General features: G+C 40.9%; 2 protein-coding genes across 3 annotated transcripts in view; both read right to left on the minus strand.

Annotated features, from left to right (window-relative positions):
- LOC126390667 (phosphoinositide 3-kinase regulatory subunit 6) overlaps positions 1–4,423 on the minus strand; it is a 29,076-nt gene extending 24,653 nt beyond the window's left edge. For both annotated transcript variants that reach the window (XM_050045070.1, XM_050045068.1), the window contains exon 1: positions 4,339–4,423. The gene's annotated coding sequence lies outside the window, so the exon portion shown is untranslated. The remainder of the gene's footprint in view (positions 1–4,338) is intronic.
- Positions 4,424–4,884: 461 nt separating this feature from the next.
- The window catches only part of pik3r5 (phosphoinositide-3-kinase, regulatory subunit 5), a 29,753-nt gene continuing 10,179 nt past the window's right edge, over positions 4,885–24,458 (minus strand). The window contains exons 2-18 of the mRNA XM_050045136.1: positions 23,785–23,900; positions 17,451–17,566; positions 17,277–17,345; positions 16,141–16,279; positions 14,580–14,649; positions 13,841–14,015; positions 12,430–12,598; positions 12,247–12,315; positions 11,144–12,036; positions 10,564–10,689; positions 10,245–10,376; positions 9,939–10,032; positions 9,312–9,388; positions 8,365–8,458; positions 8,047–8,129; positions 7,373–7,488; positions 4,885–6,544 (exon numbers count right to left, since the gene is read on the minus strand). Of these exons, the coding sequence (XP_049901093.1) occupies positions 6,394–6,544; positions 7,373–7,488; positions 8,047–8,129; positions 8,365–8,458; positions 9,312–9,388; positions 9,939–10,032; positions 10,245–10,376; positions 10,564–10,689; positions 11,144–12,036; positions 12,247–12,315; positions 12,430–12,598; positions 13,841–14,015; positions 14,580–14,649; positions 16,141–16,279; positions 17,277–17,345; positions 17,451–17,566; positions 23,785–23,884 (2,673 nt within the window). The 5' untranslated portion in view covers positions 23,885–23,900 and the 3' untranslated portion in view covers positions 4,885–6,393. The remainder of the gene's footprint in view (positions 6,545–7,372; positions 7,489–8,046; positions 8,130–8,364; positions 8,459–9,311; positions 9,389–9,938; positions 10,033–10,244; positions 10,377–10,563; positions 10,690–11,143; positions 12,037–12,246; positions 12,316–12,429; positions 12,599–13,840; positions 14,016–14,579; positions 14,650–16,140; positions 16,280–17,276; positions 17,346–17,450; positions 17,567–23,784; positions 23,901–24,458) is intronic.

The raw sequence follows: 24,458 nt of genomic DNA on the forward strand, positions 1-24,458 counted from the left end.
GAGGTGCTGTTTCTGTGCCTGTTAAATCAAGTGCAATGCATCTCAGATTTTCCTGACATTTAAGCCACATGCTGCAACCCTTACATGATCTGTAACTCACCCTTCGCTTTGGTAAGCCCACAGCTACACCCAGAGTTCAGTACCTCTGCAACATTTGACACATTCTTTAACCAACTATTTTGGATATTCTGCAACTGACGTGAGTGGAAAAGCAAACACTGTTTCCAGACATGCTGAGGAAAAAGACAAATGTGAGGATTTCTGTCAGTCCAACCGCACAGACCTTATTTAGCCACTGTGGGCATGTGGAGCAACACAGTAAAATAGCAGTTAACTTTCACAGGAGGTCACTGGGTGTAAAGTGATCCAGCCACTACAAGCACAGGATGTACCAAGTGCGTCACATAGACATGATCTGCAGCACAAATAGATACACACACATGCACAGTTGGAATGAAATAGCCTTAGCCACAATGGAGACTGCTTTCTAAGGAGCCCACAGGCACACGACAGTGCCAAGAAGTGTTGCCATTTGTTTTCATATTTGTCACAGGACAAACAAAAGGGTGGCGCCTAAAATTGAAGACAGTCTGCGGCTGTCTGCAATTTTGGGAGCTACAGTACATGGAATTAAGGGTGTTTTGTAATAACTTTGGGCAGGGTTGTTATTTGAATTGTGTGTTAGATTTTCCGGGAAAAAGAAACAGTTGTGTGGGCTGTTGAGCGGCCAGCACTTCAGGTTTTAAAGCAAAGCCCTCACACTGCTGACTAACAACTGTTTTAATTATTGATTGATCTGAAGAATTTTCACAATCAATCAACTAATCATTCAGTCTGTAAAATGTCGGAAAAATAGTGAAAAATGCTCATCATACATTCCTAAAGCCCAAGATGTCAAGTGACTACTGTTGAATTAATCAGGTCATCCGACTGAACTGAACTGGTCAGAGCTAAAGCTGAGACACACATGTTTTTTGTCAACACACAGCATATGGAGTCTGTTTCATCTAACTGCTCTAAAGTCACAGCTAAGGGGCAAACGAATGGACTACAAGAGGGTTTATTGAGATGTTTTCCCCTGCAGCAGGAGGGACGACTCAATAAATCTTTCCTGTCAGTTCTTTGTGTTTGTAGCATAATCAACAGCATGTCAAAGGTCAGCTCGGTTTGTTCTCTGAAATAGCAATTAAAAGCAAATTGACTGCACAGTCTTAGCTGAGTTTGTGGTCGGGCTGGTAAGGGAAGCCAGTTTTCCAACCTCAGCTACCAACTAACTCAGGCACTGGCTCATATTTGCCAAACCACTTCTCCAACTTCCGCATTCCAACTAAAGGTCAAACACTTCATTGAAGCACACGAGTGTGATGCTCCGTGGATCAGATCCATCACCGGCCTCATGTGGGCTGACTTTACTGCCACCATCACTTGTTGGTCTACTGATTAACTATCAAACAAAGATTACTTCAGAGTTGATATGCCTTTGGGATAGCCCTGCAAACTTTGGCCAAACATTCCTTTTCAGTGGTTGACATTTTGTAGAGGACTGAAAGGGCCTTTGTATACAAAGGTCTCATGTCTCATGATGTTGACCCTCATGGGGTAGAGTCAATCAGACCATGGGTCTAATTTTATCAAAACATGAAGGGGAGGATGGATCCTGACCCCATCTAAGATAAAAGATAAAATAAGAGTAGCCTTTATTGTCTCCCCGGGGAGAAATCTGTCTTAGGCATTCGAGAGAAGACAGGAGACGCGTACATGTACAATCAATCTACAATTAACATTTAGTGACACACACAGATCCACCAGAACATACAGGCCAAGAATACTGTGTGATGCCCGACACCAAAATATTGCGAACCCCCCCAATCAAAGCCACTAACTGAGAGAACCTCAACTTCTCTCTAACCTACAACCTGTACAATAGCTCGTAAGTTTGTTTCTACAGTTTTCACTTCTTGGTGGTTCCCTTTTCATGTGTGGAGAGAAAGACACGCTCTTTGCAAATGTCTGTTCCGTTAAGAAAACTTCATGGGGAGATGAGTGGTATGTTTTGGGAGGTGTGGCACCAGTTTTATCATGTCAAAGTCACCTTATGTGATGTTTTCTTGCTTCAAATACCTTCTGAGCCCTACCCTGTACTCCGAATTGCAATTTTCTGGTTCCACACAACCGACAACATGGCAGCAACAGGTTAATCCAACCCCATCTGGATTCATGCGTTCTAATCTTGGTATTGTTTCTTTCAGCCAACCTTCTACATTGAACTTACCGGTGCAGTAAAAATAAAAAAAGGACATCAAAGTTATTCCAACTGTGTAAAAGGTTCCGTCTCGCAGGAGCAGTTCATTTAAACTGGTAAATGATGTTCCTTATTGTTATTCTAAGAAGGTAAACTAAGAGGAAGGAAGGCTTGGTTTTGTGACGTGTGAAGCTTTTTATCTTTAGTGTCCTCATTATCATTTTCACAAAGGGTGTTTGGGTCAAGCCTATAATGAGAGATTAATGGCAGTTTTTATTGCAATCCTGCATTTCACGATGCATCTCTCCGAGTCATCACCTCACCTAAACAATTATCCAAAACATGGTGTTGTTTTGGAGAAACGAATAGGGAGTGTTGCACTGGGTTCAGGCACTGTGTAGTTAATTGTAAAAACAAAACAAAAAAATCAGGTGCTCTTCAAGGACAGGGCAAACAGTCACATAAAGATAAAAACAAGGGCTGGCCAGCACACAGTATAGGCAGGCAGTCCAAAAATGCATCCGAGGCACTCTGACTGTAGCTAAAAATCTTTTATTGATTCACAGATAAACCAATGCATTTCAACTAGAGAGTCTCCATAGACGCTCAGGTCAAAACAAGTTGGTTTATTTATTTATTTTAACTACAGTCAGAGTGCCTCAGATGCATTTTTTGGACCACCCGCCTGTACCATGGACTTTTACACTGAGAGAGCTGGCCAGTCCTTGTTTTTTATCTTTATGTTTTTGTTTTGCTGTTTTATCTCAGTTTATGATGTCACACTATGTGGTCATGACACATTTCAGCGCAGTGATCACACTGTGTAATGATAAGACTACCACCACAACAGAGATCAGATATGACACAATGCAGACTGTAACTAATTTTTCTCCTTATGAGTAGTAGAATACTTATGATCGCTGTTCATAGATTTATGATGTCATTTAATTTAATATACCCATTATTTAAAGTTATTTCCTCTAGAGCTAAGTTTAAGACTGGATTGCCAGCATTCAGTTAACAGCCTAAATATTTTTAACCACTATGTCACTGTTTTCTTGTGTCTAACTGGAAAGCCTCACCCAACAGTTGACATCACCGGTCTGAGTTTGATCTAGATCACAGAGATAGTTTTTAACTGGACATTGTGTGCAACAATAGTTGGCTTCAACACCTTTATGTTGCCAACATTTGAGATTCACATAGGTTCTGGAGCTTTAATGTGTGCCTTAGATTATTGCCCATGAAATGACATGACTATTGGCTTAATTTAGAAACAAAAAGACCACTTACAAAGAGACTGATATGGACACACGCACGCACTAGATCCTCCCTGCATCTCCTGAGTACCAGGAAGCTTGGATCTAAAACAAGGAAGCTGGAGGAAATACATCTGTGCTCTTAGACTCCAAACAGACACAACAGAGAGCCAGGGCTTCAATCAGATCAGGCACTGTTATTAAACCCTTGTTATTATCTCAGGGGGGAACAAATAAACCCGCCATCCCTCATGTCCTCCCGTGTCATAGGACATGACGTGTGGAAGTTTTTTATAGTCTGACTTGCATGTAAAGAGCCCATTCAAAAAAACCAAAAGACTCTTCAAAAGGAGCGAATGACTTGCACAGCAGCCACCAGAGTCTCTGGTATATCAGTGTGCGGGTGCTGCACAGTAAACCACGCTGCCACATCTTATCTGCATGGTACAGTAAGTGCAATACTGTATACGAATGACAGCATCAGATAAGCTAGGAGTCCACGGCTCATCAGTGCGAAACGTAAACACCACAAATTCGACATGAGTCATGAGGGGGAGCCACAAAAAACATCCCTCAAAGATAAACAGGTTCACTCAGGTGAAAAATAAGCAGCTGGTATGAAATAAAGTTAAGACAAAATACTTAGAGACAGCTCTGTGTTCCCCTAACGTTACAGTAAGCTAACATAACGTTACATGTCATTATCTGCCTTATCAGCTGGCTATGATTTAAAGTCGTCGGCATTAACTTCTTCGTACGTATACAGTGAAGTTTAGAGTCGTAAAGATGTCTGCAGTTGGTAAAACGACAAATAAGTCGGTGTTTGGGAAAACTTACCCGCAGTTAAGTTGCGCTGGCAGCTCACACTGTGTCATCTTTCTGTCGGTGACACTTTACTCAGCTTCAGTCAGCTACTGTAAGTGACAGTGAGGCTCGCCTTTAGACCACGCCTACTGCGGCAGTGGACCAATGGCGTGCCGCTAATAAATAACCAATCAGAGCTCGTATCCATGTAACTATGATTTACATCACAGGTGTTTGGATAGATAGATAGATAGATAGATAGATGAGTAATTAATCAGTATACATTCTCTATTGCTATCTCTATCACCTCTATCTGCTCCTGAAGGTGTTTTTTAAAGTAAAAATGCATCATATTTGAGAAGTTTATCACATATTTTGTATGAAAAATCTTTAGCTGTTACATAAATGGAGGGAATAGTAAAATTATTTGCCTCTGAAATGTGTGGAAGGTGCCATATGATAAACTGACAACATGCAAGTGAGGCATAAGTCCCTCAAAACCGTATGTAAGTACCTCAATCAATGTATTTAGTCTCATTCCACCATTGTACTCATGTACACAATAAGAGTTGGTAATTTTAACGATTTTAATGAAGACTGGATTTCAGATGTATCCAATACATAGATGATACACATATAATTATTTAAAAAAAAAAAAAAACCATTATTGCAGTATTTCCATCAGAGAAGGCAAGTAGGGCATTAATGTGAACATAAAAGTACCTAATTCATTAATCTAATGTTCAAGTGCTTCAAATCCATATAACATAATATGATAATGTGCAGTGATGCTATTTCAGACTCGGTCAGGTTATCTGGGGATTATCCCCTTACAGCAACATAACTATGACTATGTGTGTGTGTGTGTGTGTGTGTGTGTGTGTGTGTGTGTGTGTGTGTGTGTGTGTGTGTGTCATACAGTAGAAAACAGTATGCAAAGTGCAATGAAACAGTCTTTTTTTTTTTTTTAAGATAAAGATATTTTTAGCACCACAATATCAAATTCATATCTTCCATCTGTGCCCTTGATGAAATAAAGGTTAGCACTTTGCAAGAGCCAAAATATGGTCTATACATAAATTCCAATACAGTTTTTACAAAGTGAGACTTTACAAGTATCATCAACTCTCTGTACATGAGCTGAAGTCAGTAGGAATGTCAACAGAGCCCCCTGCTGGTCAAATTTATAACTCCAGTTAAAACAGTGACTGCATTGTAACTCCTTAGGAGAAATGTTATCATTAAAGCCCATGTTTAACAGACAAAACGTTATGGTGCAACATTCAAGTTATAGTATACAATACAATATTTTACAAACATATTATTTACATATTGTGTAAGTCCATAGTGTCCATTCTCAGATATAGTCACAAAGTCCCATGATCACCCTTGATGGAGGCATTACATAGTACAGTCTTGTCGACAGGCGTCAAATTCCCCCTGGTCCGACATGTCCATGTCAGCTGATCCAGGAAAGAGTTCTCAAACTTCGACTCCAAGATGGTGTTGACATTTTTATATTCCATCTCTCGGCTTATTACAACAAACTGGTGTTTCCAGTTTGGGTGCCGTCTGAACAGAGATCCTGTACTGTAGATTCACCCTGTTTAACCAAATTACATTCTGATCTTACCATGGGGAAGGCCACTTCTTTGTCAGGAGGAAAAGAGGAACTGAAACCTGTGGATACCTGTGAAACTTGAAGAGCTTCCTTAACAACAGTGAATGGTTGTGTTGTACAGAGATAGCTGAACTTCACGTCAACTATGGTGTAGAACTATAGTATCTTGTCATTCTCCGTTTCTCAGGTTCTTTGGTATGTACTTGTCTTTATGATCACAGGCCAGGTCTTCCCCTTCTTGATTACCCCTTCTGCACAGGTTCTTGTGTTTCCAACAGATGCGACCCACTGCTGTTTGAGGCTGCCATCTTGTGAACTCAACCACAGCAGTTTCATGACACCACGCGGAAATGGAGAAACTGTATGTCCTGTGCACTTTTATTATGCAGTCAGTGTCTGTTATTCAGAGCATAAATAAATACACAGAATTTTTCCTTTCAAACCATCCAAACCAGCGGTCAGCAGACTCAGGGAAGAGCCCCACTAAAAGTGACGATGGGCAGGCAGAGGAGGGAGCAGAAGGTGGGGTTGAGAGGCTGGATTTGGGCTGAGGTCGGAATTTTTCTTAACCTCCAGTCAGTGGAGCTGTCAGGTTTGTAGCACACTGATATGTCACATCTAAATGGGAAAGGGGGAGATACATGGGTTAGATAAATAAAAACACTTGTGAGGGTTGTGAGTGGACAACTGGTGTGCTATTGTTTCTATTCATGTATGAGCTCTGAGAGGAAACTGGGTTCTGGCGGAAGAGGATGCAAGTGAGATAAGAAACTGTAGTTAGATTACAACAAGAAATAAGAGGCCTGTCTTGTCTGTCTTTGAGATGAGAAATGGTTTCTCTGACATGTGAAACACTTGAGAGACTTTTTTTAATTTATACTGAAGACATTAAAGGATTAGAGGAGCATGTCTAGAGGAGCTATCACCACTTGAAAGAACCATTTGATTCAGTGGAAAGGTGAAGTAGTTGGTGGTATACCACTTCTCTCCAGACAATGTATACTGTATGTCTACATCAATTCCTCTGTGTGTGTGTGTGTGCGTGTGTGTGTGTGTGTGTGTGTATGTGTGTGTGTGTGTGTGTGTGTGTGTGTGTCTGTCTGTCTGTCTGTCTGTCTACTTGTTCATGCTACATAGTGAGGACCAAAAAAACATATTTTAGCAACATAGTGAGGACATTTTGCAAGATGAGGACATTTTGGCCGGTCCTCACTTTTTCAAAGGCCTGTTTGAGGGTTAAGACTTGGTTTTAGGGTTCAGGTTAGAATTAGGGATAAATTTGGGTTAGAGTTAGGCATTTAGTTGTGTTGGTTAAGGTTAGGGAAAGTGGCCAGGGAATGTATTATGGCAATAAGAGTCCTCACAAAACTACAAATACAAGAGTGTGTGTGTGTGTGTGTGTGTGTGTGTGTGTGTGTGTGTGTGTGTGTGTGTGTGTGTCCACACCTGGTGACGCTCTGCAGTACTTTTTTCTCATCCTGGTCCAGACATACAGCAAAGGTTGTGTTTCCAGCACCGCTGACCTGCACCTTGTCCACCTTTACCTCTGTCACACTCAGCTGCTACAAAAGGAAAAAGACACAGAGCAAAACTAAATGCATTGCACCTCATAAATGAATATTTCACAGAAAACCTGTGCTGATGTATTTGCACATCATTTCATATGGTATCCATTGCTAGTGCAGTTTGTCTTGTTTTACTTTTGTTTTATGAATTGTAAAGACAGTCTTGTGCTAAAAAAACAATTGTTTAAATAGGTCTATGTTTTGCTGAGGTGTGTAACAACTATTGGAAATCAAAGCTCCACATCTAAACGAGGTTAAGAGATTAAGCTACAACGCTGAGCAAATAATATTATTGCCAAAACACAAACACAAGCAAAACAGATGCGAGTCTTGCCTGTGTTGTGGCTTATTGTTCCATCAAGCTGTCGGACTGAAACTTTGCTCTCAGCGTATATGAGACGAGAGATTCAGGTGAGATGAGTTTGAGATACTATCCAGGATGTACTGAGATCTCCGTCTTTAAATAGAGACCAGAGTTGTTTGTGAAAGCACGCTGCTGCAACGCTATTCTAAACCACAAACCACCACGGCAAACTGATGTCACGTTTAGCTTACCTGGTTGTAGCCCTTCTTGCTTTTACAGTTCTGTCTCTTCAGGACCTCAGTCATTGTGAGCTGCAGACACTCCATCTTTGAGTCTGACAGAGATTGATTTAGTGACATTATGAGTACACTTAAACATCTCACAGTAATCATCATCACCTACTGCAGATACAACAACAAAAAGATTGAGGGATTTCCTTTTACCATTGGCTGAAGCAACAGAACATACAGTTAGAATGATAATGGAAAAAATTATTCTTTTCACCATAAACAGTAATTACTATGTTAGCACATTTCAGTGACATAAAGTAGCCAGTGGCAGCAGCGTACCTAGTTCCTCGGGATTCTTGCATGCTTTCGTCAAGTTCACTGAAGTACAGACTTTGGTTTCTCTTTTCCATTGGCTTCTCCCACTAATCACCACCTGAATGGAAGAAGAAGGGAGGGTAAATAATCCTGACTGACTGACTGACTGCAGGTTCAAATGACTCCGATGAAAGATAAGGGACAGATGATGAATGCATAACATCAGTAAAGAGGCCATTAGTCTCTATAGCAGGGGTGCTCAACATCTCTCCACCATCTCCTCCAAAGTGCAAATTTAGGGAGCAAGCATATGACTGAGTGCCGCACATCTTACTTCCACATTAAATTGCCCAGTTGTCCACGAAAATGGTTAACTTTAGCTAACAGCATTTGTACTGATGACAGAGCGCAATTCCCACAACACTTAAGAGGTGCCAATAGTTGCCATGAAACCAGTAGCTTTCTACAAGATGTCATTCCTAACCTGACACAGCGCAGTTTGATGGAGTAGCTAAGTTGTCTATAAAATGTAAGCTAATGAAAGTTAAAGTATTAAAATGGGCCACAGATGATTGAAATATAATGCATGGATTTCATATCATGTTCGGGGCCCACACAAAAGGTTTCAGAGGCTCGCCATTGGCCTGTGGGCTGCACTTTGAGCAACTATTCTCTAATGCTTCATGCCACAATAACAAAAGTTTTAGGTTTGTCAGGACAGGGCATATGCTCATAGCTGTTTAGCAGACTTTGTATTTTGTCACTTAATTTTGATGTGTCATTTCCCATGGGTGGAGAAGTAGCCATAACCGAAACTAGTTGAATTAGGGTAAAGGGGGAGAGCCTGCTCTGTCTGCAAAAGGGTAACGGGATGTTTTTCTGCTGATAAGATGGTGTATTCATAAATGCTTTTCTTGTAAAGTACAGCTTCAAGACATGATTTTTAATAGGAATTAAAATCGCCATCTTACCCTGTTGTACACCACTTCCAACATGAGAGGCACTGCTTCTCGGTCACCGTCAATACCAAACCGTTTACTGGCAGCGCCTATATAAAGAGAAAAAGACAAACACATTAGTGATGCATGAAAGCAGTGTTTTAGTTATATAGCCTACCCTTTAAAAAAGTGCAAAAAATAATGCTACAATACCGTTAAGTATGACCACAAACTAGCAAAAAAAACACTGTGATTTTTACACTGTGACAGAAGTTTTGCAGATGGCATGCTGTGTAGAAGATATCAAATTTCCAATGACAAAATCTAGATCGTTTGGTTTGAAGAATACTGTGAGTAATGGTTAAAATCATTTTTGCGGTAACTATCAGACATGAGGCATTAAGACCTTTCCCTGAATTTTGACTTCTCAAAGGGAAATTAAAAATCAGAAGTGCAAGCGGTGGCGACAAGTGAAACTAGAAAAGTAGAAGTAGACTGAATCATGACATAGAAATAACAGATGTTCCGCTATCATAAATTTAGTCCAGCCTCAACCTCATAAAAACTGATGATGCATTTCACTGCATGGAAAATGTGGTTAATTTGATTCAATGTGGCATGGTTGCTTGGATATGAGTTTGGTTTGTGTGTCACACTCACCCATAGCCTTGATGGCTCGCGTTCCAGCAGTGTGACCCAACTCTAGGGAGTGGACGAACACTTCAGTCCTCCTCTCTCCACAAGCTAACGTCAACTGCAACACCAAAGAGTCTCAATCAGTCACTGAATTTTGAGGTGTTATATTAGTTATTGTTAAGACCCAGAGGGCATCAGGGTCCTATTTCTGTTTACAAGGGTGCCAAGGTCTGGATACCAGGGCTTACATGTTTTTTTAAAATAGGTCCCTGGCAGAGGTGAATATAGTGTTTGTGTGTGTGTGTGTGTTTGTGTAAAAGTGTATCTGACCTCAGCCTGATAGAGCTGGATCAGAGCAGGCCGGACAGCATAGCGGCAGTAGTACAGGACCAAGTCAGCCAGGATGGGCAGACGTTTCTCATAAGAACTATCATATGACTCTGACTCCGTCTTTGAGGTTTGCTGCAGAGCAATAACAATTGAATACTTAATACACCAGGAGGATTCATGTTGGGATAGTCTGAAAAAAACTTTGGACATTTTATCTATCATAATAAAAATATGAAAAAAAAAACAGTTCTTAAACATGAATGATAGACTTTAGGATTAGTGTTGTTTAGGCAGTGTAAAGATTAGATTCCAGCTGTACCTGGCAGACAACGTTGGCGGGTAACTTAAGCAGGCTAAGGGTGTTTCTTTCGTACCAAGGGTCCAACATACCCAGGAGGTGGGCAATATCGTTAGTGCTGTCCCCTGTGCTCGCGAGGTGAAGATCCTGCTTAAGCAAAAGCAACAGTTACAAGAGCGTAATTCTCATATCTGTCTTTCTTTACTCTGTGCCACACAGTTCAGCTCTTCAGCTTAGTAAATATGTGAGCCAATCGCCAGGAAAAATGTTGCACTTGTCTGCAAACCACAGATATGTTACATTTGCACATTACTATGTAGCAGACACGTTTGCATTTGGCAGGTGCCTTGCCGAAGTCACATGCAATCCACCATCCCTTCCACCTTCTGATGACAAAGTCAGATCATACACTATGTTACTTAAAGATGTTGATATCTTATGTATGTATGAAATGTGCAAACTGTATGTAACATATTCGTGGTTTGCAGAAATGTACAATGGCAACATTTTTTTCTGGTGACGAGTCTGAAATGAAATGATGGTGTAAACAAAACTTTGTGGTCAGTGTATGAGATTTGGCTGGTGTATTTTTTTTACTTACATTAAGCACCGATGCTCCCTTTGGAGAACTTTGAACCACAGGACTGGGAGACCTCAGACTTCCTGGCCCTGCTGCTGAGTCTCTCTTCACAGGCACAAAGTAGAACTGAAGTTTGAAGGCCCTACTGAGACGCGGGCACGCACTCTCCTTCCTCCTCAGGCTGTTGTAGGCTCGGGCCACCTTCCCCGCTACATGATCAGCACCAAACACCACCACCCTCAGCGTAGTATTCTTACTGTCCTCATCGCTGCTGAGAATGGGCCTCCTTCGGAAGCAGACATGTCTGAGAGTTTGACTTAATGGCTGGAGGAAGGGCTCAGGACTGCGTAACTTGACTTGCTGTGGTAGAGAGTTGGAGCGCTTCTCTCGCACCATTAAAAGGTCTTTTGATTCCGTGTTTCCTAAGCTTTTGGCTCGTGACAGTGACCGAGGGCTCTTGGGTTTGATGAAGAGCCGATACAAGTGCTGGCTGAGCCGAACTGATGCTTTGTTGATAGATTTTGGCGAACATTTATCAGCAACAGGAGAGGAGCAGATATAGTCATCTGAATCTTCAAAGTAGTCACTGTCACCAGCAGAAGTGACGGAGAAGAGGGACGGAGCGTAGGACTCTGAGGCTACGGACAAGGTGGAGAACATGGAGTCTTTGGAGGCAGTGGACAGGGAGGAGATGGTGGAGAAGGTGGAGGCACGATGGTTGGTGCTGTAGCCATTACGGATCATAGACATTGAAGGCAATTCTACTCCGTGTTCATCCTCTTCTTTGTCTTCTTCCTCCTCCTCTAATTCTGCATCAATCTCTGCTACACCCTCCTCCTCATAATAAATGTCTACATCCTCTTCCTCCTCGGCTTGCCCATCAGGGTCATGCTCCAAAAGGGTGTTCAGAACATCTGCAGAGATCAAAATAGACAAATCACATACAGCATTGAAAAAAATGCACAAAAACTATTCAATTAAATAGAAATATGGTTTGTATTTCTGTTATGTTAAAATTGGAATTGAGAGTTGAAAGAAGTAAAGAAAACTGACTCTTCATCAGCTCAAAGCAGAAAGATAATTCCCATATATGAAGCAACAAAGTGTCATGCAAAATACTTTACCAAAGTTATCCTTTTCCCAGTGAAACATGTAACACTTGGCTGTAGGCACGGGTAGAGTTTGTAGCATTCCTGAGAAGGACGGCAGAACAAATAACAGCCCATCAAACAATATCCACCAGAAACAGAAAATAATATCATTTATACATAATGTCCCTCACTTCATATAACCAGCTGCCCTCTTACCATCAGACTTTCTTCCGTTGGATGCTGGAATTCTCATGCTCTTCCTTAATTGCTCAAGTCCCTGAATCACATGATCGCGGCCCTTCAGAGCATCACTCATGGCAGCAGCCGTCTCTAAGACATCACTTACAGCAGAGAAGAGCTCCTCCAATTCACTGACCGTTTTTTCCTGCAAAGAGTATGCATAATTCGGTACGGTGAATTTACATGTCTTAACACATCCCTGTATTGTTATTCTGTCTAACTCTTTAAAGATATATTATGCAGGATTTTCCTAAAAAAACGATGCATGAACTCAACAGAAGTAATACCTTTCAAACATTTCTTATGACACACTAGAAGTGTATAACTGTGTATTTTTTTTGCCAAGACTCTGCCTGTCACCTGGAATTTCTTATTTCCTTTGTAATATCTGTGTTTGGGACCTTTATGAGTGTGCACAACCCCAAAGTGCTCAGGTGAGGTCAGGGCTCTACAAAAAGGTAACCAGTGTTGAAAAAAGGCAAACAGGGAGGCGAAACACCAAATACAAGTTAAGATGTTTTTTACCTCCAATTTCATTGGTGAGCTATTTCACAAACAGTAAACAACAATCTTGCATGGTATACCTTTAAATAGTTACAAACTCTCTACTGGTTTGTATTGGCTTCATCAAAAGTATGGACAGTACTGTAGATGTAATGCTACACGTCTCCTTGATGCTGCTTACATGATAGTATATTGCAAAGTCCTTCTGCAGTTATCTTGAAATACCATAAACTACTGGCACTTATTTTAAAGGCACTCTAGCCTATGTGGAATTCAGAGTATATCTGGACACATGTTGTCAACATGGAGGTGGCTGAGCCAGCAGCTGGTGGCGCAAACTCCATAAACAGCGCTATACAATGGCGAGAGTGCTTAAAGAACTGGAAGTGTCAACTAGGGGGGAAGCAGAGGGTGGGCGCTATGCTTCTACGTACGATGCCGTCCCATTATCAGCAGTAATCTCCGAATGTGGGCAGTACAAAGTGGCGATGAAGACCTTGCCAGTGGGATACATGCATGCACCAACATGCAGCCAGACCACCACAGCAAACCACAGAGAAGCTCGGGTTACAACTTACACAGAGGGAGCGGGACTTCATTCTCTGCTCAGGATGCCATTACTCCACTATATCTCTACAAAGCAAATATTGGTTTGCTGCTATATTATTGCTCTGAATGTCGCATACAAAACCTTGTAATGCATATAAATACAGTTTAAAGGGAAATATTAATTAATTGTAACTGATTCTGTTATGTAACTCCATACCACAAAAGCAATTTTAAACACAAATCATACCCAAAATATCATGTCATTGTGTTTCAGAACTATCTATTGATTCTAGTCCATAGTCCATAACTTCTCCACCCTGAGCACATATCCTACCTGCAGGACTTTATGGATGCTATGTAGAGGGTACTTGGTGCCTAGTGTGGACTGGAAGGCATGTTTGATCAGGGTGATGTAGGTCTCTTTCTGCGAGTGGTGAATGTGACTGAGCTGCTCAGCCACTGACAGAAAGTCAGCGGGCACCTCACATGGGTTCATCAGCAGTACGGTCCTACAGGAAGCACATATATGGCATCATTGGTAATGTGTCAACATGTACACAAATTCACATGTGGGAAGATGCAAACAGGATGCTATGGTGGTGGTGGTGGTTCGTGGTGGTGGAGGTGAGTGGGCTTATGGGTGCGTGGAGAAGGGGATGAAAAGGGACTTTCCAGGTCAAGAAGTGTTAACCACATATGTGCTATGATTCAGTCAACTTATGGATACTGAGTGCTGTTTTCTTTTTTACCTAAGATGCATAGTGTCAGATCAGATAAAGTTACTGTGAACTACTGACTTGTAAGAAAAAAAAAAACAGCCCATTTTTACAAGAAAGCAGAAGGTGCAGATAACACAACGTCTGAAGTGGACTGAAATAAATAGCCAGGAACACACTGCTGTCCAATGATAAGACTGTACAAACAAGTTTCATGTGTGCACTCATACAGAGTAGTTCCTTTAAAAATGTAAATGTCTGAATATCATGGAAAACCTGGCTGAGTCGAGCTATGAGAAAACTGAAGAGTTCTACGTCCTATAGAGAGTATTGTTTGTTTTTACTGTATGGACTTACATGGTCTTGGAGCACTGGCTGGAGGTGTTAAGGCCCTGTTCTTCTCTCACCAGTCTCTGATAGGAAATCCCTATGGGGAAAATAGATTTTTTTTTTACATTGTATTATTCTCTTAAACAACTAGACAAGAACACAGTGATTTTTGTGACAGCGTCCTGGAGGCAGATGAAGGTTACAGCATTTAGGACATCATACAATACTTAACAAAATCATTATTTGTGTATGTGTACCCTTTTCAGTATTTTTAAAAAATCTGTGATTTTAATTTTACTTCATTACTTTTTATCACAACAACTATTGTACTTTGCTACATTTCAAGTTAAATCTGTTTCACAAAAGTCACATGGTAGAAGTCCTGAAAATGTCCTGATATACAAAGAACCACTGTAGCGTTGAGTGTGTGGTGGTGTGTATATATAAAGTGTGCAGCTCTCTTTTTGCTTCAGTAGACTATGTGTCGTTGTGGCTGCAGCTGCTGTGGAGTTTATATTGTTATTGTTATCTCATATTTCTGTGTAGGCTGTTTTGATCACGTTTTATTCTACTGTTCATTCTACATGAAGTAGCAGGTAATGTGGCTTAATGCTACATCTGCCCCATTGTCAGTAGCTATTTATTGTCATTTTGTTTGTCTTCTATGATTAATTGTATTTAGGCTACATGAAGGCAGTTGTATATTTATAATTGATAATATATTGAATACACAGGCCACAAAGTACTGTCTGTTTATATATATGTAAATATACATTGAATTTATTGTTGGTTGGTTTTTGACACTAAATGCAATTAATTTTGAAGCCCAAAAGTATTTAAATTACGCTGTAATCCACAGTAACATATGAACCACTTTTCACCTTTATCCAAGTAGTTTTACAGATTTTTTCCTTGGCAAAAATGTCTTAAAATAACTGTACTTTCACTTCAGTACAATATGCTAGTACGATTGTCTACTAATATCTGTCAAGAAGTGGCTTAAAATGTATTGAAAATGTCACATATAGCTTCATGTTTATATTTGAACTAAACACTGTAATTACTAAATCAAGTTCCTAATAGATTTGGCACAAATGCAAAAGCAACAAAGGGCCTCATACTGTGTCTTTATGAAACACGGTGATGTATTAAAAAAGCTGCCGAAAAAAATCCCCTTTTAAAAGTCATTCATTCAGTTCATTCAAATGTATTCATTCAGTCTGTTGCTGTATTTTTAGTACTTCCTTCACCCTTCCTGTAAATTTCAGCATAGGTGTTTACATGTGGCTTCTGCTTTTTTGTTTTGTAAATGCTGAAGCTTCATCATCCGGTTTTTAAACAATTTCTCTTTGTATGGAGAAGTGCCCAGTATGACCTGTAGCCTTATCATCTTCCTGTCGCTGCTGTTGTTGATACTGGTGTGTGTGGCATAAGCAGAGTCCATTTGCAAGTGTCCTCCTAAATGCATTTCTTTAACTTGTCACTAGAGGGGGGGTGATTACCAGTGTTGAAAGACAACAGTAGTAAATGTAGCAGCCACACACATGCAGAGTGGCCTTTCAAACAAAACAAACCCATTTATATTTACCTGGGGCCTTGAGCTCCTGCTGTAGTGTGGAGAGGAGGTTTTTACACACACTGCAGTAAGGCTCTGGCCAGGTGAGGAAGCAGCGAAACACCTCAACAGCTTCCTCCAGCAGCTCTGTGTCTGGAGGACAGTATGGCGTCTGCAACCAAAACACATATCAGCTACTTTAATCGGGATCCTCAACTCTGAGAATAACTTTAAAGACTAGTGACTCCTGCGTGACTGTGGACCAACCATTCTGGTCTGTTGAAGACAGACAGTTTCCTCACAGCAACTGACAATGTCATAACTTGTAAAATATTTCGTATAAATGATCCTCCTGATGTATCAGACATGCAATAAAAGCCCTTAATGTTACGTATTACACCCATTCAGCACCTTAACTGTTTTGCCTTCATAATAAGTGCAATATAACAAACTGATGATGTAATGACAATATCAGCATGTATGTTATTCTTCCTGTTCTTAGCTATTATTACATTACTACTTAATTCTACAACTGCATCATGAAGTACAGTGTGTCAGATACCTTATGAGGTAACTAGCCCAGTTTAGTGTAATAATGTCATGTTATGTCATTAGCCACTGTTTAAATATATTACAGGCTCTATGACAAACAAACCAAAGGTACATTTGTCACGTCATTTCAAAACCTCGAAGGTGTCACATTATCATTTGCTACACAGTTCTCTGAGGTTCTCAGTTCCTGCTGAAAAAACACTATGAAGATAATCACATGAAATATGTTGCATTTTAGTCAGAGCAACTTGAAGCAATCAAACAATGACTTCTTCAATTGCCATCTGTCTGACCAGTAATAAATCAGTTAATCAGATTTCCAATGGCATGATTTTGTGTACTGTTACAGGACCACTTGATTCTTAAATGATCCTGAGTAAAAAATAGAAGTAATGTTTGTAAACCAAATCATTCTTGTCAAGCCAGTAAGGGTTGTGTGTGTTTTTAAACTGTACTACAAGATTTGATCACAGTATTGTAACACCTCAAAAAACGTCATAGTGGTTTGAATTGAGGAACTAACTAACCTTTTTAGAGTGCCCTTACACATGTGAAACACAGAATTGTACTGAGGTGATGAAAGGTTAAATGTTTGTTAACATCTTGAAAATTTGTACCTGAAGCAACGTGGAGGAGAACATGATAGCGAGGGGAGCCACCAGCTCATACTGACACTGCTCCTGAACCTGAACTCACACACATTGAGACAGACAGAGAGAGAGCGGTGATTAGGGTTCAGTAATTCTAGTGCCGCTTCACAACAGTGAGATATGTCCTCTTTGACCTCTCACCTCTCGGGTCTTCCTGATGATCTGTTGTAATAGGATGAGGAAGTTCTCAGGGTCCCTCTTCACCAGCTCCTCCAGGCTCCAGCGGTTCATTGACTGGCCCGCCGAGCACATTAGCACTGAAAACAGCACGTCATGTTAATGCAAATTCAGCATGCAAAATTAGCCACACGTTAAACATAGACACAAGTCACATGTTTTACCTCACCACAACCCCAAAAGACAATCGCTTTTTTAAATGTGCCCTCTCAAGTTTACCCAGAACATCTTTCAGAGTAAAGACCTATGAATATGAGCGATGCTGCGCTGCACTGCATGTACCGAGGTTAAAAAAGTAATATGCCTTCGCCAATGTCAAAATGAATTATCAGTGTACATATGCAGAGGATATTAAACACTTCACACAGCAGGGTTACAGCAGACAGACTCCATCACTAAGGATATCTAATAAACAGTGGCACAGGTAGCAGCACAGCCAGGATAATAAAACACTGTCTGTTTGTGCTCCAACAGAGCCAAACAGAGTCTCACCATGGACTCTCAGTTTTTGTTGCACTTTGTTGCTCACTAGTCTTGAAACCTACATATTGTTTGTCTAACTATTGGTACGGGGGCAGTTTAAAAATAAATAATTTGCTATCATTGCTAAGTGAAGCTCAGTACAAGTTCAATCAGGAAGACTTTCTTTGCGCTCATCCATTCACAATTCTCTCCTTTCCGCTCCCACTGCTTCCTCTAATCAGCCGACTATGGGTGTTCAGGCTTCTAGGTATCCAATCAAACTCCACCTAGATCTCTATCAGCCAGTCAGGAAGCCACTGCATAATTTTAAATCTGCTGTCAGCTGCCATTTTAGGCAGGATTGTCACGCTCTCCTCCAGCCATCGTATCCAGAGTCCAGGACGAGCTCAACAAAGGGTTATTCTACTGCTCATCCAGATTATCAGCACTTCTCCATCTTCTCCACATCTTCATCTCATCTCATCTTTACCGACTCTACCACCACCGGCGTTCTCTATTCTACTATGGATTCATCACCCTCCTTAGAAATATACCATCTCGATAGGATCTAATCGCCAAAGACTTTTCAAATTTTTTTCATTCTTATCTGCACAAGTAAATAAATATTCTTTTCACAAAAAAGTCTCTGCTGATTGAAATGTAGCTGGCGCGTGTTCTGACAGCAAATATAATCAGGGTGGCAATGTGTTGGTAGTTTCGCATCATAATAATACAAGCAAACCTTACTGTGCTTTTTAACATGCAAACAAAAATGCATGCTTTCTGATGACACAGAGCTCAGACTTAAAGGCAACTTTATTTAGCTTTTATTTTGTCAGGTATAAATGCCATTGTGATTAAAATCCTTGTCTTGTCTTGAATTAACCGAAGGCACAGGCGATCATGTCTTACAGTATCTAGTTGTTCTGTGCATTGCTTCATGTGGAAGAGGCACTGAAGAAATGCATTTTGTCCCTAGTGCCAATATTGCAAAGGAACCTTTGTAAGACATTTTGAGAGCATAACCGATATTGGTTTTAGTCTCTGAGGATACACTGTATGCAGGGGCGGACTGGCCATCTGGAGGTTCTGGAGAATCACAGAACGGCCGGTACTCCAGGATGGCCAGCGGCCGCCACGCAGTCATCACCGTTTTTTTTTTTTCCTTTTTCTCCCTGATAATCTACTGTTCCACGTCCAGTCCGCTAGGTGGCAGCCTTTAAATTGGATGCCAGCCGGCCAGGGCGTAAAATTAACACCCGCCAAGCGCCAATGGCGGGTAAAAAATGAGTTTGGTGTGTAAAACAAAAACACACACCTGCCAGTGGCCGATGGAAAATTTTGAATTGCATGTGGGTTTTTTATGTGCTTCGACCATTTCTGCCAGCTGTGTCCAGGGACGGTTTTTGCTATGGGCAATGTGGGCGACCGCCCAGGGCGCAATCTATGTGAGGGCGCACGAGTGCCCTCGAAAGAAAACAAAACAACAACAACAAAAAAAAAAAAACTCGCCAGTTTTCTAGACTACCGCTCATTTCCACGTCAAGTTAGTGGAATGGGTGCTGGGGCGCCCTTATTATCACGTTTCAACCAGCAGCAGAAAGGAAATGCAAATCCTGGAGGTTGTGGGTTGAACGGGGGTCACAGACAGGAACACGGCGGAGGCTCATAGTGCTCTGCGGCGCAAGATAACGGCTTACCGGCGACAAAGAAGTCAGACTCCAGGTCCAGTAATTTCCTCTTTCGTTGGTGTCATGACTGCCCAGTAGTACCTGGACAACCGAGCCGTGGCGGCACACAGGTATGTGACGTGTCAGAGGAGAAACGAGCCGTTCACATTTCTCTCTTTGTGGCAGGTAACGGTCCACAAACCTCACCGCACTTTAGGGACTGTTCTTTACTTATGAAGGGACTGTTCTTTACTTGTCAGGGGAGGAGGGTGGCTGGTTGATTTTTATTTTATTTATTTATTTTATTTTGATCCCCCCTATGTTAATCACTTATTGATGCTGTTTTTGAAGTATGAATAAGTCAATAAGTAATTTATTCCATTGAAATATCATTGATGTATTATAGAAAAGTGATTTATCTTTTTATAAATGACAAAAGGCACATCTGCCTCATTTTTGCCGCAGTATCGTGATACTACTACTGCAGCCTTTGCCGCAAGCATGCCAAAGAAACACAGAGGACAGGGCTGGATTTTCCTAAAGTTGGATTTTCATACTAAAAATGTAAAGTAATTATTTTTTGTCAAATAAGGCACAATTTTTTTATTTGGCTGGTGAAAAATATGTTTGGCCAGTAAATTTTTGGAGGTCACTAGCCAATGGCAGATGAAGTAAAATGTTAATTTTACGCCCTGCAGCCGGCCCATAGATATCTATGAGCCGGCCGGCCGCCAGTCAAATTGAAGAAGAAGGAAGCGCGTACCGTATGCGCACCTGTTGTTGTGGGCTGGGCCGAGTCAAAGTCCAGGGCTGTTTTTTAGTCCCAGTCCGCCCCTGACTGTATGTATACAAGTGGATTGAGCCCAAGGAGGAATACCTCAATCAAAGCCACTGGGTTTGCATGTGCACATACAGTACATTGGCAGCTAGCATAAATGACAGCCATATAAAATATCCAAGTATTTGTAGGCAGGTAAACACACTTGTTCCCAACATGGGCTGTTCAAGGGTCAAGACTGAACCCTCACTGGTGATGCAAGCTGGCACATGTGGGCACTGTGACAAAAGCTATCTGAGCCAAACTTTGATTATACTATCAAGGACGCTGCCAATTAGCTGTAGTTGTAACAGATTACATACAGTAGCCTATTGGAATTATAATGCATCTAATATCATTATACAACACCTCGTTTATGAAGTGGGTCTCAGATCATCTTGCGTTTGGGTCACAGACTGGCATGAAGCAAAGACTGGTTTGCAATTACTCACATCAGGACTTTATAATCCACAATTGTCAGTGCTGGTGCACTTCAGGGGTGTGTTTTATCACCTTTTGTTCACTGTTTCAGTTAGAATGTTTTGGCAGGACGGATTTCCTGTCGCAAGAACACAGTTAAGGTATCCTCCCTTTTTGTTGTGGCTGTATTTGTCAGACAGTTGCCACAGACACAAACAGAGTTTCCGAAAGGATAAACTAACTAACTAAAGACTTGTTTTAGTGCTACACTAAAAAAAAAGAATCTTGGGGATATTGGAATTGGGGGTAATTAAACACACAGATTGTTATTGCCCAGGTTATTGAAAGTGTGGGTTCAAAATTACTTTTTTTTTTCTACCACAGACGCCCACTGGAAACTTTTAATTTTTACGTAATTGCTTTGGGATGTAAAGGAAGGACATGTGGTTTCACTGAGCTCTGATTGCAGGTTTTCTATTACAGTGTGAAATGGAAACACAAGATAAAACAGAGCTGTATCTCAAACCTCACCAATCTGATCTCTATCACACTCACAAAAACAACTGAGGGTGATTGCTGACTCCTCACAAGCACCTCACTTTCCATTCGATCCCGCAGTCTCAACGACTCTGATTGCATCTCTAAGGAGCTCCGGTTCCGAGGAAGTAACACATCAGCAGTTGTTCAGGTTTCACAGAAATGTTTTCCAAGACACTTGTCAGTTGCTGCATATCTCTAAAGTTGTGTGCACCCAGGAGTTTGATCTAACATCTCTAAAGGTCAGCTAGGTGCAACTGCATCACGAGAATTTACTCGAGAGCTCAACAGGTTTTATTTTGATAAGCCGCAAGCCCTGGAAATGTAACTGTGAGTTTTGAATAATCCTCTTGAGATGAAAATTCGATTATTTCAGTTCACATGGATGTATTCACACTCACAGACAACATACACAGCCCTGGAAATCGTCTTAACAGATGATGGAGTCATGTAGTGAAGCATGAAACAGCTTCAGCAAGCATGTTTTAAATGTCAAAATCACATCACAGTACATCAGGGGATAAAACCCACTAACAGGTTTAAGTGTGCGTCACTCTATCCGGTGCTGGTTGGCATGTGGGGGGCCGATGCCGATTTAATCTTCTGCCCTGTTTTCACACCCTGTACCACAGTAACTCCTGCCCCATGATGCCTCACTCACACATTGCGGTCTGTGACACCACTTCCTCCCAGCTGTCTATTCACACAACTTCCTCCAGCAGCCAATAACACCCCTCGATGATCTGACAGTGACAGTGTCACCAACAACAAGCTCATATGCCCCTGGCAGAGTGTCTGTCACACGTTGCCCTTGTGTTAAGAAACAACTGCCTTCTGTTCGAGCCAGAAGCTGTAAACAGCACGTATCACATTCAAATGCGTGTACTGGGGTTGATATTTCGGAGAAAATGTGTTGCCTGTACCTTCCTAGAAACAGAAGGTCACAGGGTTGCCACAAGACTGCTCAGTCATTATAAGTGGCTCTAGATTGGCACTACAGCCAAGAAAAACATGAAGAAAAATATTTGTTTGATTTTATATCAGTTTAATAACATGTGCCTGCTGTGAAAAAGGTTACTAATCTAACCTGGTCTACCACCCAAAACAAGAGCTGCATGCACCCACAGAAATGGCTGGGCCCCTTAAAAAGGTCCAGTTAATGGACGCTCATGTGCATGCTTTCTCCTTCTTTCCTAATTCAGATCCACAAATTTCTGTGGCCTGCAGCCGGGTATGAAATCAACAAAATATTTTGGGGGCAATTTTGGCCCCCACGGTCTAAAAAATGGGGGCATTTTCAAAATGTTTGGGGGCCATCAAAAAATTGTAATTATGTTCTAACAATAAGCACATGAAAAGCAAAACCAACTAAGATAGTGTCTTCACTCTTCAGTAGAAACCACTATAAATGAAACAAATAATGGGTTACATAAAGTTATGGTTGCAAAATATCACTCAGATTTCCTATAATTCAACCAGTTTAAATGTGATGATTTAACCATTAATCTACTGATAGCAGTACTAATGTTTCACCACATTACAGTTACTTTTACTGTTAAAAAGGCCAAATTACTATAAATTCCTTAGATGCAATCCTGGAAGTAAGTTAATTTAAAATTTAACATTCATTCTACCTTAATTTTTCATTAATTTGTCATTGTGTAGACACAGATCACCCAAGAAATGGTTAATTAATACTTATGGTACAGCAAAGCCCCCTCCCCTTCTCTGTCAGATTACTCTCACGTAATCAGTGCAATCTCGTTGATTATGTCTGGAAAATGAGTTGTAGACGTGACTGTAAATTAATTTAATGAAAATAAAATTATACTTTAATGTCAGATTTTAATACCGTTAAAAATATAAATACATATAGTTGTTTCGAAAACTTGGGGGCAATTTTGGCCCCCGGAACATGGCTTTTGGGGGCATTCTTGGATAAATTGCGGGCCAAATGGCCCGTGGCCCTTGCTAATTTCTGACACTGGCCTGCAGCGTTTAATTTTTTTTCTTTTAATTTATTTCTGTTTGTTTAAAAAAAAAAAATATATATATATATATATATATAATGTTGCCCTCCATTGCCCCCACACGCATGCTATAGTCAATAAAATACATTTAGAGGATGGTGCATATTGGCAGAGTAATGTACTATCTGAGGACTTTTAATTGTTTTGTTTTTTTCTTTACAGATTTTTAAGTATTAAAGAGGTAAGTGTATTATGAAAATACTCTGACGACATGGGCTAATAAACATATGAGAAGAAAGTCAAAAGAGTACTGTAAACAAGCTTAAAAACCAGGTTGTTGTTACATGCTTCACTGCTTCGTGCCAAATTCTTAAACCAAATATCTGTGGTCCTCATCACTGGTGCAGCCCCTGTAGTCTTACCGTTCCAGTGGTGCGCTGCTGTGGGACTTCGTCTCAGCCCGTCCAGACACCTGTCCAGAGCATGCTGGATCCTGTCCTCTGTGCACGAAGTGTGCTGCATCTTCTCCGCTCAGGTTCTGTGTAGGGACAGGAGACGGAGCTCATATCAAGCATCAAAACATAAATTCCCATTCACGTCTTCAGTGGAATATTATCCTCCAGTTTGTTTGTATGCGTGTACAATGTCATGTTGACACAGACACAACACATGCTGGTGTCTTTTCATTGCCAGCATGTGTTATCATGTCCACTTTGCATGAAGGCCGATCACCCGCTAAGTATGAAAATCAGCCTAGAGAAGATACACAAACCATACAGAGACATTTCTAAGGTAAAGGGAAAACAGACAAAGGGTTTCAGTATTGGTATTCTTTCCTGAAATGTCTCATGCTATCATGTTTTGTACATATTAAGCTATACAACAACAAACAACCTCTTCCCCCAGCTCCATGTTAGTTATGTCTTTCCAGATGCTGCCACAGACACAGATGGTGGATTGACAGTTTTACAAACAGAAGTCTTAATGAAACTCTTGCCACTGCCAATTACTATTATTAACAGCAATACTAAAGATATTTTTCAATTTTTATTTTATTTTCTGAAGTTTCTGTGTCTAAGTGACTAATGGGAACCGC

This window comes from Epinephelus moara, chromosome 5, assembly GCF_006386435.1.
Source record: "Epinephelus moara isolate mb chromosome 5, YSFRI_EMoa_1.0, whole genome shotgun sequence".
In the NCBI taxonomy this organism is placed as follows: Eukaryota; Metazoa; Chordata; class Actinopteri; order Perciformes; family Serranidae; genus Epinephelus; species Epinephelus moara.